We start from the raw sequence: 19459 nt of genomic DNA on the forward strand, positions 1-19459 counted from the left end.
TGATGCCGATGATCAAAACTTCTTCAAGTCAGAGAAAATGTATTCTGAAACAATAGGGAAGGTCTATGATTGGCTGGATTCCAAGCAGGAGTCAAGATCAGCAGTGCCTGTCAAGACTGAAGTTTCCATGTCAGTGAATGCACTTGGGAGTGAAGTCTTGGGGCTTGTAACTCTTCCAAAAGTAGAGATTGAGAGCTCTGATGGCAATCCTATCAAATATTACTCGTTCATTGCTACTTTCAAAGAATCGGTCGAAAAGATCACGGCTGATGATAGATTGAGACTTACGCATCTGTTGCAGTATACCAAGGGTAAAGCCCATGAGGCAGTATATCCTTGCATCATGAAGAAGGAAGGAGGCTATCAAGAGGCCCGAAATAATTTAAAAAAACGTTTCGGGGATCAGCACTTGATACGAGAGAGGGTCATCAACAAGTTGAGACAGGGGAAGACAGCCTGTACTGCAGATGAGTTGCGGAATTTGGCAGAAGAGCTCTCTAACACCTAGATGACTTTGGAGCAGTTGGGGAAGACACATGAGATTGATAGCCAGATGTTAATCATTGAAGTGCTAGCTCGCTTTCCTCTCTATATTCGTAATAGATGGAAGAAATATGCTGTTGATGTCAAGAGAAGCCAAGGAGAATATCCCAACTTCGAGGGCCTTGTGAGCTTCATGGAGAGAGAAGTAGATGAGGCTACAGATCCTGTGTACGGTAACATTGGTGCTAAAATGCGTGATGACAATTCAAAGTTCAAGAAGAATAGCACTACCTCTCCATCCTCATTTGTGACTGGAACCTTTGAGCATCCACCATGTGTGTTGTGTCCTCAGGACCACAAAATAGTGCACTGTGATCAGTTTAAGAATATGAAACCTTCAGAAAGAGTTGAACTTGCGAGACAAAAAAAAAAAAAAAAAAAAAAAAAAAAAAAAAAAAAAAAAAAAAAAAAAAAGTGCGAAAATTGCTTGTATTCAAACCACTTAACTGTAAATTGTAGGAATCAATCAGTTTGTAGTGTAGCAGGTTGTGGTAAAAAGCAGTCCAAATTTCTTCATACTTCTCTAGCAAATAACCTTCAGAGGAATGTTGAAAATAGAAGTGTGGTCAACGCCAGTAGTACAGATGTCACAGCCGAATACCAAGTGTTTATGCCTGTAGTGTCTGTTCCTGTAAATAAGTCTCACCAAACTACTGTCTTATTAGATGGTGCTTCTAGCAGCACTTTCTGCTCTCGTGACTTGATGAAATCTTTGGGTATCAGTGGTGCAGTTAAGACATATAAGCTTAATACAATGAGTAAGACTAATGAAGATGTATCTTCTATGATTGTTAGCATGTGTGTTTCCTCGGTTGATGGTAGGGAATTAATTAATCTCAATGATTTTGTTGTTGACAGAATTCAAATCGAGTCGGCGTCGATGAATGTTTCATTGTTTTCCCATCTGAAGGGTCTTCCTGGTCCTCTTGGTGGTGAAATTGTGCATATTCTGATCGGCCAAGATCATGCAGAGGCCATGGCACCATTGGAGGTACGGAAGGGTAAGAGAGGTGAACCCTTTGTGGTACGTACCATATTGGGTTGGACATTGTATGGTCCAGCCCAGGTTGTTAATCCAGTTGGTCAGAGTATAGTTTCCCATTTTGTAAGTACCAAAGCTTGTGTTGGTTCAGACATCAATGTGTTGTGGAATATTGAAAATGATGGTATTTCAGATAATGTTTCCTGGTCTATGGAAGACAGGGAGGTTATAAAATTGTGGGACAGCGAGTGTATATTGGGCAATGGACAGCATCAAATTCCTATCCCTTGGAAGTCTGATTTTCAGGTCTCCAACAATTATGTAATGGCTCTGTCCAGGTTTAAAGCAACTAAAAGAAGTCTTATGAGGAGGGGTCTATTTACTCAGTATGATGGTGAGATGCAGAAGTTGATATCGAAGGGATATGCAGAAGCTGTGTCTACAAATGTCAGTATCCCTGGGACTAAAGTGGGGCATTTGTCTCAACAGGCTATAGTGTCCAACAAAAAAACCAGGTAAGATTCGTTTAGTTTTCGATTGTGCTGCCAAGTTCGATGGTGAAGCATTAAATAATAAGTGTCTCCAGGGGCCAAATTTGACTAACAATCTTTTGTATGTTTTTCTAAGATTCCGTGAACATGCTTATGCAGTAATTGCAGATATAGAGGCAATGTACTATCAGGTGGTCATACCGAAGAAGGATAGGGATGCTTTGCGTTTCATTTGGTTCAATGATGCAGGAGAAATTGTTCATTATAGAATGACTCGTCATGTATTTGGGGGAGTATGGTGTTCATCTAGCTCTGCTTATGCACTTGGGCGTGTATTGGTAGACGAAGTGTATGTTCCTCTATTAGTTTCGGGTACCATTAAACGATCCTTTTATGTTGATAATTGCTTGAAATCTCTTCCCTATAAGAGTTTGGTTTCAGAGGTGGTTAAAGGTACTACTGAAGTGCTCAGCAAGGGTGGATTTAGTCTCACTAAGTTTGTCATGAATGATGAAGAATTACTGAGTTTGGTTCCAATACAAGAGAGGGCAAGTGAGGTTGAATTCCTTAAAGACTTTGATGGCAGGGCTCTCGGCATTGCATGGGATGTTGCAGGTGATGAGTTCTGCTTCAGGGTCAATCTGGCCCAAGAGTGTGACACTAAGTTGACTCGTAGGAAGATTTTGAGTATGTTAGCTTCCATATATGACCCTCTTGGATTAGTGAATCCGGTTACAGTCAAGGGAAAGCTGCTGTTGCAAGAAGCTACCATTTGCAAGTTGTCATGGGATGATCCCATCCCTAAAGGCTTAGCCTGCAAGTGGTCACAATGGTATAGTTCTCTTGATGGTCTCAGGGAGATTGAGATTTCAAGGTGTATCAAACCAATTGAATTCAATGAAGCAGCATTAGTACTGCATCATTTCACTGAGGCAAGTCAGGTAGCATATGGATGTTCGAGTTATTTAAGGAGCACGAACCAAGCAGGGGAGATTCATGTGGCTCTTGTGGTTAGAAAATCGAAGATGGCTCCAATAGAGTCTATGACAATTCTACGTTTGGAGTTGCAAGCAGCAGTGCTGGCTGCAAAAATGGATGACACGCTCCGTAGGAATTAGATCTTGATCTTGATCCGTCCTAATTCTGGACTGATAGCGAGATTGTGTTAAGGTATATATCAAATGAATCTTGTCGCTTTAATGTGTTTGTAGGCAACAGGGCGAGTCTTTTCCAGCAGCTCACTAAACCTGAACAGTGGTCTTTTGTCCAAGGTGTCCAAAATCCAGCAGATCTTCTTACAAGAGGAATATCCCCTGAAAGTCTTGAGGTTAATCGGTGGTTTGAAGGGCCAGAATTTCTCCATGATCATAAAGTGCAATGGCATTCAGCGCAAGAATTTAGTGACACCTCGATTGATGTTGTGGACCCTGAGGTTTGAGGTGGAACTTACCTTTTGGTTTGCAAGGAGAATGATACGATGGACAAGCTCTTTTCCTACTATTCGAGTTGATATTCTTTAAAACGTGCAGTAACTTGACTGTTGCGTGTCATAAAGGTCCCTAAAAGGGGTAAACGTGGCAATGTTGAACAGGGTCTGACTGCAGAACAACTTCGAGTTGCTGAAGTTGCCATTTTGAGATATGTTCAGGGTCGACGTTATGCAAGTGAGATTAAGTTGTTGTCAGAAGGCCGTGGTGTTTGTTAAGTCTAGTACTATAGGTTCTCAAGATCCAGTTCTTGATAGTGATGGAGTAATTAGAGTTGGAAGCAGGCTGAAACGTGCAAAAGTGTCCGAAGATTTTTGAAGTCCATATCTAGTTCCCCATGATCATCCGATTGCCAAGCTCATTGCCAATGATTTCCACAATATTGGACATTGTGGAACTGAATGGGTCACTTGTGAGATTCGTAAAAAGTATTGGGTTACTAGTGTGCGTAGTCTGTCAAAAGAGTTGCTCATGGGTGTATATTCTGTAGACGAATGTTTGTAAAACCATGTTCTCAAAAGATGGCCGATTTACCATCAGAACGGCTTGAGTTCGGTAACAGGCCATTTACCTATACTGGAGTGGATTGTTTTGGGCCATTTTTAATAAAATGGGGGAGAGCTGAAGTGAAACGCTATGGGTGTCCTTTTACGTGTATGAACACTTGTGCTGTGCATTTTGAAAAGCTCAATACACTAGAGACTGATAGTTTCTTAAATGACTTTAAGACGTTTTGCAGCTAGGCATGGTGTACCCAAGAAAGTTTGGTCAGACAATGGGACTAATTTTGCTGGGGGCCAGGCTCAAATTTTAAGAAGTTTCAAAGATTTAAATCAAAAGGTTCTTCATGAGTATGGTCTTGATGTCAATTTGGAGTGGCATTACAATCCTCCAGCTACTTCGCACATGGAAGTGGTATGAGAGCGCCTAATTCACACTGTGAGGAACGTTCTTGTTGGACTTATAGGTTCTGAGGGCAGACTGTCTGATGAGGGCTTGGAAACTTTGTTTTGCGAGGTGGAATTTGTAATAAATGGGCGTCCCATTACCAAAGTAAGTGATGATGTGCTTGATATTTCTCCTTTAACATGCAACCATTTGCTCATGTTGTCTGAAAATGTTGCTTTACCTCCTGGAGTCTTCAGTGAGTGTGATATGTATAGGCGTAGGTGGCGGCAGGTTCAGCATTTGGCCAATACTTTTTGGAGGCGTTGGTTAAAGGAACATCTGGCACAGTTGCAAGTCTGAGCAAAATGGCAAAAAAGAAAGGCCAATCTTAGGGAAGGCGACTTAGTCTTGATCTTGGGGGAGAATACTCCTCGAGGGCTTTGGCCTATGGGTGTAGTAGAGGAAGTATTTCGAGGCGACGATGGGCTTGTACGATCAGTCAAAAATCGTACTAGGTGTTCTAGTTTCACAAGACCAGTCACGAAGCTAGTTCTTCTTGAGGGATCTGTGTAATTGTGTCAGTGGATTATTTTTTTCACCATGCTTTATGTTCAGTATTCATTTGAATCACAATGATTCAATGTAGGGTGTGTTGCACATGGTTAGATCACGTGCTTGTGTTGTATTTGTTGTGCTATAATGATCAAAAGATTAATACAATTGAAGCATGGGGCATTAAGTTGTTTTTTTATTGCTATATTATTCTTTTATCAATTTTTATTTTTTGCTTAGGCTTTGGAATGCCTTTAGCTATCGTCTTTAAATTTCTCGGTATTGTTCAACTACTTAACTTGTTTTTGGATACTGTTAGGTATCGCATGTATGTATGCCTCGTTAGAATAGTTGGAATGATGTTAACAGGACATAGCCAATGGGAGGGTACATGCTAGGTGTAGAGAAGGCCAGAATGGTTCTCCTTCTTCACTTCAACAATTCTTCTCGTTCGTGAGTGTCTCAAGAAATATAGTTTCTCCAAATGCTCAAGTTGTAGTACTGTGCTTTGTGGTTTATCCTCAGATGTCGCATATGCTTGCGAGTTTTTTTTCCTGTATTTCATACTGTGTTGTGAGTTTTTTCATGTAACTGAGTGAATAAAGTGCTTCTATATTCATACTTCAAGTTTATTCTTAAATATCAACCACCCACAGCAATAACCCCTATATAGCTCTATTGGAGTATAGGAATACACCTACGTCTGGAATATCTCTATCGCCTGCAGAAATGCTATGTTGTCGTCTTCAAGGAAAGATCCCAACTACCGCAGCTCTGTTGAAGCCCAAGGTTGTCAATGGGAGACACCAGTTGCAGTGTCTTCAAGAGGACTAGAAGTGATAAAGATAAAGATAAAGATAAAGATATCACGTTCCTCTATGACCTGTGATAAACATGAAGAAAGATCGCCACCCTCACTCATAAATCCTTTCGAGCAATGAAGCGCCTCTATTAAGAAATCGAAGTAATCTTACGTATACCCTAGCTATCTTGCCATCAGCTTATTTGCATCAGTACCTGGATGATGACTCATCAGTGCAAGATGTCCCTGCAGATGACACTGCACCAGTACAAAACCCCTATTTCTCAAGCACCCGTGTCTTACGCTGCAACCGTAGAAGAAAGGACAGAATTAGTATGCCAAGAGAGACAGGGGTACCCAAACAAGAAAACATCCAAGTTATCTAAATGATCATAACAAAATCACTATAATTATATAATGCTTTTAATAAGGGGTTTTAGTGTTAACCGAGTCCAGTAACTCGTTAAAAAAACTTTATTTACATACAACAAATATTATTTTCATGTGTGTCACATTTTCGTCCACTTGTTTCATTCTACTCAGATGTGCATTTTTGCATGATGTAACTTTTGTTAAGATATACTTTGTCATATGTGTAAAAATATATTTTGTTGTCATTGACCAGTATAACTTATTGCTTCATGAATCATGCCTGTAAACAATATATATATATATATATATATATATATATATATATATATATATATATATATATATATATATATATATATATAATATATATATATATATATATATATATATATATATATATATATATATATATATATATATATATATAATTTAACTTTTAAAAGGGAAATGCAGCTTATTGAGCATATTGTATTGTAGTTAGCTGAATCTCCCCTTGGAATGCTGTGTGTAGGGCCACGGACAATAAAACTCTTGGTGTAGAACTGCCATATCTAGTTTGTATGGCAATATTGTATTCCGACATTGTAGCTTTTAAGAAAGCAGTTCTCAACTGGCTTTGCATGTACGTAGTCGTCTCTCCTCCCTTTCTAAAATATACAACAACTTTTACAAAAGGCTTTTCAAGTTTTCATGAAGAATACCTAGAACAGATTAACAGAAATAATGTTACTTGTTTTCACGTGGGGATGTTATAAGGCCAGATAAACTTACAAAATAGAGTATTAGTGAATGGAGTATAGTAGTATACCTTCTTGCTCTAATACAATCTGGGATTTTTCACAAATAAAGCTCCATTGGTATTTTTATACATACTCGTATTGGTCTGGTCACACCCCTGCCTTATCATGCTCTAAGCCTATCATATCCTTGGAACAGGCTTGAACTCGTCAATTACTTCAAGTAATGAACAGGAGAGAAAAATATTCATAAACAGTCTTATAAAAGAACAACACTTTAATAAGTAAGATACTCTCTTTAGGTATATCTCTATAGGTAGTACATTGGCTAGGGCACCAACCACCCATTGAGATACTATCACTAGTGTGTTATTATTGGGCCAGGCAATACCACATTGGATATGTTTCTCTGTTTACTGCTCATTTTTCCTTTACCTACACCTATACCAAACAGACTGGCCTTTTCTTTCCGCATTCTCCTCTGTCCTAATGACCTTCACAACACTGAGATTACCAAACAATTCTTCTTCACTCAAGATTTTAACCTACTGGACTATAATTGTTCAATGGCTACTTTCCTTTTGGTATTGGTATAGGAGAAGGACACACCGAAATCAAACCAATGTTCTCTAGTCTAGTCTAGGCACTGCCTGGCCCAATAATAACACACAAGTGGTAGTATTTCAATGGGTGGTTGGTGCCCTAGCCAACCTACTACCTAAAAGAGATACCTCGAGAGTATCTTACTTAGTGAAGTGTTGTTCCTTTATAAGACTACGAAATTTTTTTTTTCTCCTGTTCATTACTTGAAGTAATTAACGAGTTCAAGCCTGGTTTAAAGGATCTGATAGGCTTAGAGCATGACAAGACATGGGTATGACCAGGCCAATAGGAGTATGTGTAAAAATACCACATAACCTCTCTACCATGGTCTTCACTGTCTTGTGGAAGAGTTCATTTGCTTGAGGGTACACTCGGGCACAATTGTCTATCTTACTTTTCTTCATCTTTTTATTCGATTTTTATAGTTTATACATGAAAGATCTATTTAAATGTTGTTACTGTTGTTAAAATATTTAATATTGTTCATTAATTCTCTTGTGGTTTGTTTATTTCCTTTCCTCACTGGGCTAGTTTTCCCCGTTGGAGCCCTTGTGCTTATAGCATCCTACTTTTCCAACTAGGGTATAGCCTAGCAAATAATAATAATAATAATAATAATAATAATAATAATAGCATCCAATGAGAGAAACAACCAAACAAAAGAATATCCTTATAACAGAGGCAAGCTTCCAGCTTACAACCTAAATTTATGAAAGACTCAGTCTCAAGATTAATATAGCAAGATTTGGCCTACAATCGTGAAAACCATAGGTCGCATTGGAAAATGTGCCATTTGCAACTTACTGAGAAAATTTATCGATAACGTGATTGTCCTACCATTTATTAGCACTCGAATAGGGACAGTTTTCCGAATATAGAATAAAAAAAAATCTCATGGTAAAGTATGTGACAATAAGAGAGTCTCCCCGTTGAATATTAACAATTTCTCTTCATGTACTATTAAAAAGACTATAGAAAACGACAAGATGGAACATTATATAGGGTAGACATTTATAAAGTAACGAATCTTTGTACTTCAATTCTGCCTATAAAACTTTGGTTTAACAAAGATCCAGATACATATTTAAAATTTACCGTTATTTCACCTTTTAAGCCCACTATATCGGCTCTTATAACAAGTCCGGTACCAGTTGAACTGTATTTATGCATCTGAAAATATACGGACCGACATTGGGGCCGACCAAGATCTTTCGCTCGATAAATTATTGGCAGGTATGCACACTATGAAAATTGAGATGCATTTGATTTTCAAATGAAAAAAAGGAACTTGAAATGACACAGTGCAATCGAGGAAATACCAGTTACAGTCGTTTCATTAGTCATTCCTTACAAACTGTAAATCAAACCTCTTCCACTAATTAATGGCAGAAGAAATTGGACTTAAGAATTAAAATCGCATTATATTGTTACTGTCACAGAAAAACGCTCCAACAAATAATTAACTTAACATAAAACCGCTTAAAAGGAAACATAATAATCAACAAGGCACAAACGTGTGTGTGTGTATATATATATATATATATATATATATATATATATATATATATATATATATATATATATATATATATATATATATATATATATATATATATATATAGAACTATTGTACAACCTTACTTGGAAAAACAAACTGCCCAGTGAAGAAATTAAGTAAGGAAACAATTAAACTAAGAAAAGTAATGAATACAGAATATGAAATTTCTTGAAATCAGTAACAACGTTAAAATTGCTATGTAACATACAAATTATGAAGAGACTCGTGTCACCCTGTTCAACATAAAAACGTTCAATGCAAGTCTGAACTTTCAGAAGTTCCACCGATTCAACTGCCCGAATAGGAAGATTATTCCAGAATATAGTCACAGCTGGAATAAAACTTAGAATACTGGGTAGTATTAAGCCTTATGGTGGAGAAGGCAAGACATTTAGAATTATCTGCATATCTAGTCCTACGTGCACGATGGTACAGTCTGGGAAGCTCCAAATGCAGAGGATAGTCAGAATTATGAAAAATCTTATACAACATGCATAAAGAACTAACTAAACTAAACTGCAAGTCTAAGAGACTCAGCAGCTGAAGACCTGACAGGCGAACATTACTCGAAACGAGACGTAATGAAATAATTAAAACATTTCTTCAGAATAGATTCATCACCGAAAATCTTAAGACTTCCTCACTAAGCCATTTTTGTGCAAATGAAGAAGATGCAGATCGAATGTGTTTCTCAAAAGTAAATTTGCAATCAAGAATAACATCTAAAATTTTAAAGTTGTATATTGTTAAAATAATATCCTCAATGCTGAGATCTGGATGTACAGAGCCACTAGCCTCTATCTCTGTTCAATCATAATTTTTTGTTTTGATACGGGTCAACATCATGACCCACAATTTGCACCATGCACTAATTCTACCTAGATCTCTATTAGGGGATTAAACCAACCCAGATTTACATTCAGGATATGCAACAAGCTTGTTTTTCAGGCCAAACCTCAAATATATATTCAGTAAGAAAAGTAATAGGTAAAAACACTACCATAAGGAACACCAGATATGACATTCCAATATTCAATATGATGCTCATTAATAACTCTTTTCAATCTATTATTAAAAAATAAAATAATGATGTTAAGAAAAAAATCAATCTACTCTCACCTGTTTTGAGTTTAAAAACAAGAGCCTCATGATTAACAGGCAGCAATAAAATTAAGGCCAATCATACATACTTACTGACTACAATCAAGGGATTGCTGTACAGCATTAGGATTCTAAGAAATCCATTACATGCTCTAAGATCTTTGCAAAAGCCAAATTGCAACTGGGGCACAGTTTACCTTTATCATATCTATTTAGACATTTTGCCAAAATAAAAAAAAAACTAGATAATATACCGTGCTAGGCGGTATATACCGTCCTGAGCGGTATAATACCTTGCTAGGCAGTATAATACCATGCTAGGCGGTATACCGTGCTAGGCTGTATATCTTAGAAATCCATGTTTGACAACGGTTATACTTGTATAACTGGATGAGCAACTTAGTGGAGTAATGAGAGCTTTGGGTGTGGAGGAAATACCCTTTTCCTAAATGTCAATGAAGTCACTGGCAGCAGGGTGACGAATTGAGTTTAAGGTGATGGACAAACTGTCTCTTCAGCTTTTACTCCTGATGCCGGGCGGTTTATCTTACTAGAATTGGTATGAACCGGAAGGGGTCACTTGCCTTGGCTAGATAGGCACTGTGCATCACAAGGAACTGGCTATCCTTTAATGTATCTAGCCAATGAATCCTCTATGGCAGGGGTAGCCAACCTTTTGTTTCCTATGTACCATTTTTTTCACTTCTAATTCAGATGCACCACACAAACTTTAACCCCCTTTCAATCCTTTAAGTATGGCGATTTGGACATATTTGGCGGTAATTCATATAATCATTTGATATATATGTGTATATATATATATATATATATATATATATATATATATATATATATATATATATATATATATATATATATATATATATATATGTATGTATGTATGTATGTATGTATGTATTATAGTGTGGACATATGTAACAGTTGTAAAAGGAAGTATTATTATTAGGATTATTAACTTTTTTTGGAGCAGGCCTTTTTCTTTTATGATCTCTGGGGTATAGTGCGCCAATTGTAATTGTGCAATATGCCACTGTTGACGCATGCAGCATACATTGGCCACCCCTGCTCTATGGATTTAGACAGTCTATGAATATCCCGGTTTATAAATAATAAAGAAAAATTGAAAATAGGTAATTGGAATGTTAGAACCATGGATCAGATTGGGAAGTTACAACAAGTGGAGAGTGAATTTATGAAATATAGTTTGGATATCTTGGCCCTAAGTGAAACACGTTGTAAGGGGATTGGTAAGGAAACTTTAGACCAATGAAATTATATTATGATCATCATCATAATAGTTTGTATATATGTGTTCGTAGTAATATTCCAGTTAATAAAATTCACACACATGTGTTAAGTTGGATAAATATTGGAAAGTATGTATTTGGTAATATTGTAACTGTTGGACAATGCGGAATTACTGAACATGTTGTTGCTCTGGGTAGAAGCGGTATTTGCAGTGACTGTCAGATTGCTACAAGGATAAGATACAGTCACAAGAATCTCTCATCCTCGGGATTTTCTTAGTTGTACTTTTCACCGCCTCAGTTGTCATTGTCGTGATTATTCTAGTGTAGTTGCCATTCGTGATTGACTTATATCATTCATCTCATAGGATGTAGTATTACTCTTTGGTGTAAATTATAATTAGCTTGTTTGTAATTTTTAATGAAATTTTATTAGTAAACATTACATTAGTGTTCGTATTTCAATTGTATTCATGGGCATAATGAGAATATGGGCAAAAGCAATTGTATTAGTCTAATACTGAGAATCCTTCAAGCAAGTTCTTTATGTTGGTGTGGGGAAGTAGTGCAGGACGGTGTTATGACTGACAGGTGTCAGTGGAAGTGTATAGAGGGATGGCGTATTCAATTCATTACCATGGCTAAGAATGGGAGGTCATATTGTAAGTAGAGCAGGTATGCACGTGTTGGGTGCTGTTCATTGTGCATTATTATTATTCATTGTACTATTACTATATGTATTATTGTTAATGTATTATGCATTGTTATCAAATTTGATGTTATTAAATGTATGGTTGTTATATCTAAATTTGGGATTAGGTTGTGGTGGAAAATCATGTTTGGTATTCCTATTTATAGTCATGCATTAGAGGCTGAATCAGATCAATGAAAGATACAGCAAGGCAGCCCGAGCTGTTATATATCCTGCACTACAATTCAGCAATTTCGCAGAGCAGCCATGGAAGAACTGAAGAGGGAACGCACCACACCCAAGAGGAAGTTCAGTAGGAAGGTTGGATTATTCAAGGATGAACAGAGAAGAGGAGACTCGACAGAAACATTGGAAGTGTTGTACACTGACGTTAATATGTGTTTTGAACAAGATGATGTTATCAATGAACAAATGATAGAACAATTAAAGGATGGTGAATCTTGTCAGGAATATGAGGAATATATTAAGGAAGTGGAAACTATGAAATATTCATTACTTGGGGTGATAAAGGGAAAGATAAAAGTTAAAAAATAATACTGTGGTTGCCTTGAAAAAAATTTAACCTCTCAAATTTAGTGGTTCAGTGAGAGCATTTCCCGCTTTTGTAAAATATTAAGAAAGACTAGTTGTGTCACAGCATGGGAAAGAACCGTACCTACTTAGAATATCATTAGAAGTGGAACCGAGGAGGTTTGTGGAGGATATAGATTATAAACGAATGTGGGACAGACTAAATGAAGCATATGGTAATGAAGGAAAACTGATCGATGCGATATTGGGAGATATAAGGGCATATAAAACACTTAATGATAGTGATGTGATAACAGAAAGTTAATTAATCTAATCAATAAAGTGGAAAAAGTGTGGTTACATGTAAATAATTTAAACTTAAAAGTGTGGTTAGATGTAAATAATTTAAACTTAACTACAGAACTGGAGAATACTACTGTACTAACCCAGGTAGAAAGATTGCTGCCGTCAATGTTGAAAAGAGAAGGGGCCAGTAAAGTGAAGGAATTAAATTCAGACAAACTTAAGAATTTGGTTGTATTTCTGACAGATCATCGCAAGGCTCTGGAGTATTTACAAGATAATTCTAGAAGAGGTGCGACTAAGGTAACAGTACATGATGTGGAAAGGGAATTTGCAAAGGAAAATTAATTAGCAGAAGCTATAAAATTGTTGACTATAGGACAAGACTTCAAAATCAATTGTCTGAATATTTAACCAGTTTATATCACATAAGCGTAGGGACAAAATACAGGTAGAATTAATAGAGCAAGGTATACCTGTGATCAGAAAAGAAACATGGTCCTGTCCATGATAGAGAATCACATGAATTAAAGGATTGTATGACATTTAAGCAATGGTCAGCAGAAATTCAGATGGATATTTTAAAACAAAAGGGACTTTGCTACGCCTGTCTCCGAACGGGACATTTCTCTAGGGATTATGAGAAAAGATTTCCATGTCGGGGAAAGGAGAATGGAGAGGTGTGTGGTAAACATCATCATTCAATTTTACACCTTCTATTTAACAATTCAAATTATTCAACAATTGGAGTCACAAGTAACTATTTAACTAAAAAAAGGGTGCATTTCCGATAACTGGGTTTGTTAACAATGAAGGGAAGTCTATCCCCTCGTTGTATGATGCAGGAAGTAACATTAGTTTAATTACATTTACAATGGCAAAGAAATTGGGACTCAAATGTGTCCCTATACGATTATCTATGACTAAGGTTGGTGATCACACAATGGAGTTGGATAGTTGTGTTTATGAAGTATCATTGAGGGATCAAGCAGAAATGGAAAAACTTGTAGAAGTTTGTGGCATGTCTGAAATAGCTGCTGTTCATCATTATATAGATTTGGGAGAAATAGCAAGATGACTGGGAGTGCAGGAGGAACACATTCAAAGGCCGGATAGACGTATAGAGCTGATAATAGGATCAGATTACTATACTTTATTGCCAGAAGTCATAAAAACTGTAGATAATATTCAATTATTGTCCAATGATTTTGGACTCTGCATTAGGGGTAGATTGGATGAGAAGGAAGGTGAAAAAGAAGTACTGTATTCAAATTAATCAGATAAGTTACAATGACACTACTGATTGGCATTTCAGGGCTAAACCAAATGTGGGTAAATTAGTGGAAAATTATTTCTTATATGAAAGTTTGGGAAAGGAGTGTATCCCAGAATGTGGTGGCTGCAAATGTGGAGAATGTTCAGTGACAGGAAATTTAACTATTCGGGAAGAAAGAGAGCTCTAACTCATTGAAGATGGATTAACATGATGAAAACTTATGGTGGATATCTAAGTATCTTTGAATTTCTGACCCTTCTAAACTGCCAAATAATTTTTTTTTATGGCTTTTGCTAGATTGAAGGCTACCGAAAATAGACTGAAAAGGCTGGGAGCAACACAATGCACAAAATATCAAGAATAAATTCAAGATATGTTATATCGAATGGGGAAGCATAAAAATGATTGAAGTCAGAGCTGGATTACAAGGGTCCAATCTTCTACTTACCCCACCATGAAGTTTATAAGACCGATTCTCCATAAATCCTAGTGAGAATAGTATTTGATGCTGCAGCATCATATCAAGGAATATATCTGAATGACGTACTTGGAAAGGGACCTGATGTAATTAATAACCTATTGGGAATATTATAACAATTCAGGGAAGAAAAGATAGACGTGGTTGGAGATTATATATATATATATATATATATATATATATATATATATATATATATATATATATATATATATATATATATATATATATATATATATATATATATATATATACTCAGGAAGATCAGATGGAGTTGGAGGAGAAGGGGTAGGAATGATGATGACACCAAGAGCAGAAAAGGCATTAACCGAGTGGAGAGCTATAAATAGTATATTGTTACTCGCAAAGTTTAAATCAAAGCAGTGCAATAAAAGTATTATAGTCTGTTATGCACCAACAACAAATGATTCCCCTGAAAAAAGGAAAGATGAATACTATGACAAACTGCAGAGGGTAATAGATGAGATCCCTGAGAGGTATGAAAATTGTGATTGGCGACTTCAATGCTAGAATTTGAAGAAATAATCAAGGGATAGAGAATGTGGTGGGTGCCGAGGGTCTTGCCGAAGTTGCAAATGAAAATGGAGTATATTTCATATGTTTCTGTTCAGCAAACAATCTTGTCATCGGAGGTACTCTTTTTCAACACAAGAACATCCACAAACATACATGGACTTCACCATGTGGACATTACAAAAATCAGATAGATCACACTGCCATTAATAAAGAAAGAAGGGAGACTCTGAGAAATGTAAGAAGCTATAGAGGTGCCGATATTGGTAGTGATCACCAGCTCCTCATTGCCACACTGAAATTAAAACTGAAAGCACCCAACATAAAGATGGATAAAATACCTAGGTTTGATTCAACTAAACTTTTAGAAGAAGAGCACAGAGAAACATTTGCAATTGAATGTAGGAATCGAATACATATATAAAAGCAACAATATATATATATATATATATATATATATATATATATATATATATATATATATATATATATTGCAGTCTTAGAGACTTTAAGAGACGAAGAAAAGACAATTAATGAAGAATGGTGTGATATTAAGAACATATATCAGTCAGTTGGTAGTTTTAAGTCTTGGGACACGCAGTTACAAGCAGAAAGCCATGGATATCAAATGATACTTGTGATACTATAAAAAGGAGACAAAGACAGAAATTGATTGTAGAAAGTTTTCGAGGATGTAATGAAAATTACAAGGCAGAGCATGCTAAGTATTCCAGTATTGACAGTTAGGTCAAAAGAAAATCCAGGGATGAAAGGAGATACTATTTAGACAATAAAGCAGATGAGGCTGACAAAACTTTGAATTCAGAAGTGACTATGATGTAAGAATCACTCAAACAATTATTAATGAAATCTCCACGGGGGGAAGGAAGAAGCATATACCCATCAAAAAGAGAGATGGCTCTGTTATTGCAACAAAAAATGAAGAAAGACAACGTTGGATGGAACACTTTAGTGAGGTTATGAATAGAAAATATGAAAGGAATAATTTGATTGATATACCTGAAGCTGAAGAAGACATTGATGCGCCCATGAATAAATTCAGTGTGTTTGAAGTTGTAGCTATCTTTAAATAACTGAAGACATGGAAAGCGCCGGGATAGGATGGAATAACTGCCAAGATTATACAGGCCAAAAATGAAGTGACACCCAGACTACTTACTAGATTATTTTTTAGAATGTGGCATGAAGAGGCAAAATCTGATCAATGGGAGTTAGGAGTGTTGGTGAAAATAGCAAAAAAAGGAGGCCTGACTGATTGCAATAATTATAGAGGCATCACACTTACGTCAGTTATAAAAATATTTGTATGCTTATTCTAAAGAGACTGGAGAGAAAGATTGATGAAAAGCGGAGAGATGAACATGCAGGATTTAGAAAAGGTAGAAGTTGCAATGACTAAATTTTCATTCTGATACATGTAGAGCTATGCGTAGAATATAGTAATCCTCTTTTGATGGCATTTGCGGACTATAAAAAAGCCTTTGATAGTATGCACCGGCCAATTTTGTGGGGAGTCCTGCGTTATTAAGGAATTCCTGTTAAATGTGTTAATTTGATGAAGTCTGTTCATGAGCATAACAAGTGCAAAGTTAATGGTAATGGAGTCTTATCAAATGAATTCCCAGTGAACAGCAGAGTACTCCAGGGAATGTGTTGTCACCGATGATGTTTATCCTCCTCATGGATTTTGTAATGCATAAAACAGTCAGAGATGGTGGAGAAGGACCATTGGTGATAAGAATTTAGCAGACCTAGAGTATGCTGATGTTGCTGTTCTTGTTAGCTGAACACCACAGGATTTGCAATGCTTGCTTACCAGAATACATGAAATATCACACGAGGTTGGGCTGAAGATAAATAGAAAAATGCAATGGAAGATAAAATACAATTGGAAGGAGAAAGGATTAATGAGGTAGAATCATTTTAGTATTTAGGAACTATGATCTCCAATACAGGGTCTTTAGAATTAGAGTTCAGTGAAAGATTAAAAAATGCAAACAGACAATGACTACGGTAAGTAAAATTTGTAAATCAAATCGCTTGAAATTTCATACGAAAATCAGACTATATATAAGTTTAGTGCGATCGGTGCTACTCTATGGACATGAATCATGGAATGACAATGAAACAATCTCCAATAGATTTATCAGATTTGAGAACAAAGCTCTCAGAAGGATATTGGGAGTTGAATCGCAAGACAGGATTAGAAATGAAACTATAAAAGAGAGAGATGACTGGCGTAATCTAACAGAGTCCGGAGTCCCTTTGCGTCGGTAGGCGTGGGAGGAAATGATGATGATGATGAATATGGGAGATATGGAAATTTGGCGGTAATCAACTAGGCTTGAGCTACTACAAACACATAAACCTAATAAAGTAACATTATCATTCTCCAATAAATGCAAAAAGAACCTCTTTTTGCTAACTTATATAAAATATCCAACTTGTGAGTTAAGAAATCAGCCGTCTTTACAAAACTTAAAGTTAAAACACCACCTCCATAAGCATCAAGGTACATCAAAAGTATTCTAATTTCACGTAACCAAAAAGCTAAACGAGTTGTGTAGACACCAGTAAGCAGGAATGAGGAAGATTTTCTTATTACTCTGCTTACTGTCATACACACCAGCCAAGAGTTGTATTTTCCTTTAGACAATTGAAAACAGAGCCATCTGGGTTTAAGTAAAGAAGGAAAGGTCCATTCTACAGAAAAGAGTGGAGATTGAAGAAACCCATCATTTCTGTTCTTGGGCTGTACCAGAAAGGGTCAAATTGAATTCCCTTTCAGTTGAAGCATAAACTCTTTGAGCAACAGTTAATAGCTGAGCATATTTATTCCCATTCAAATCTGATCTGTTACCCTTCCAAAGATGATAGGTTTCCTGCTTCTCTAAATGAATCTTCAATAATCATTGGACCATGCAAGGTATGTCTTTCACTCGATAATTTAACAAACGAGAAGGGACACGCCTTTCAATTTTTTTGACCATATTCTCATTCAAAAGAATAACAGGCTCAACACTTTTATACAATTGTTAACTTTTCAAATGGAAAAGATAATTCAAAATGATATTCCAGATACACACATACACACATGCATACATACATACATAAATACATACATTCATACTGTGTGTGGGAATGAAATCCTTTCTCAGGTGAGACTTCACATGGTTATACTCTGCTAAGACCCAAGGCCAATATATATTGGCCTTGCTAAGACCTATGTGTGATAGTTGTATGTCGGTAGGTAGCACCTACGGAGGAGTACATTGCGAGCTTGCTGAGTAAGTGTAAATAGTAGACAACTTCTTGGAAATTTTCTGCACCGGGAATTCATCCGTGATTCAGCAGCTTGAATATGGAGTGGCAGAGATATTATACATAGCCTTTCTTTTTGCCTAAAGATATATCTTGAAAGATTATATATATATATATATATATATATATATATATATATATATATATATATATATATACACAGACACACACACACACACACACACACACACACACATATATATATATATATATATATATATATATATATATATATATATATATATATATATATATATATATATATATATATATACACACATTTATATCATCCCTTTTTTCAGAGAATAGTTTTGCAAATAGCTATTTGCTAATTTTTTCCGCAAATAGCTTGGATATATAGAAATTATTTAAAACCTAATTTTAACCCACTTTTCATAAAAAGTATTTAACGAATCAAGAGCAACAAAAGTGGCTGCTTTACCCTACTTTGAATGAAAGAAAATAATGAAACTTTTTTATATAAAGAAAACCTTAAACATTGTATACACCAAATCTAATAGGCCAGTTTCGAATAAAAGTTAGCAGCTGCAAAAAATAAATTACTTTAATTGCTAATTGAGACTAAATTTATGAAAACTGAAAGATAAATATATTTAACCCAATAAAATCTTTACAATTAATCTCTATTTAGAAAACATAAAGATAACTGGCTAAAAATATAGAAAGATACGAAATAAATATAGCAACAATTAGTTGGGGCTAAAAGCAATCAACGCTCTCTCTCAATAAAACGAAATTTTATAATTGCACTGAAATAAATGAACACTGAATCTACCTTGAACGCAATTCTCCTTTTAATTTGAAATTTAAAAAAATGGTCCATAGTACAATAAACTGTTACTTTAATCTGGCAAATACTGGCTATAGCTCCTATATAGATGAAATCAAGAGCTCTACCT

The 19459-nt window shown here is 35.9% G+C and overlaps 1 protein-coding gene across 1 annotated transcript; it reads left to right on the plus strand.

The window, feature by feature from the left end:
• The first annotated feature begins 508 nt into the window (after nt 1-508).
• Nucleotides 509-5777, plus strand: LOC137620921 (uncharacterized). The gene is made up of 7 exons (XM_068351365.1): nt 509-854; nt 1071-2040; nt 2153-3123; nt 3228-3448; nt 3572-3680; nt 4471-4647; nt 5671-5777. Exons 1-7 carry the CDS (start codon nt 509-511, stop codon nt 5775-5777), a joined length of 2901 nt encoding a protein of 966 aa, XP_068207466.1.
• Nucleotides 5778-19459: the final 13682 nt, after the last annotated feature.

The sequence above is a fragment of the Palaemon carinicauda genome, chromosome 27 (assembly GCF_036898095.1).
Source record: "Palaemon carinicauda isolate YSFRI2023 chromosome 27, ASM3689809v2, whole genome shotgun sequence".
Taxonomy (NCBI): Eukaryota; Metazoa; Arthropoda; class Malacostraca; order Decapoda; family Palaemonidae; genus Palaemon; species Palaemon carinicauda.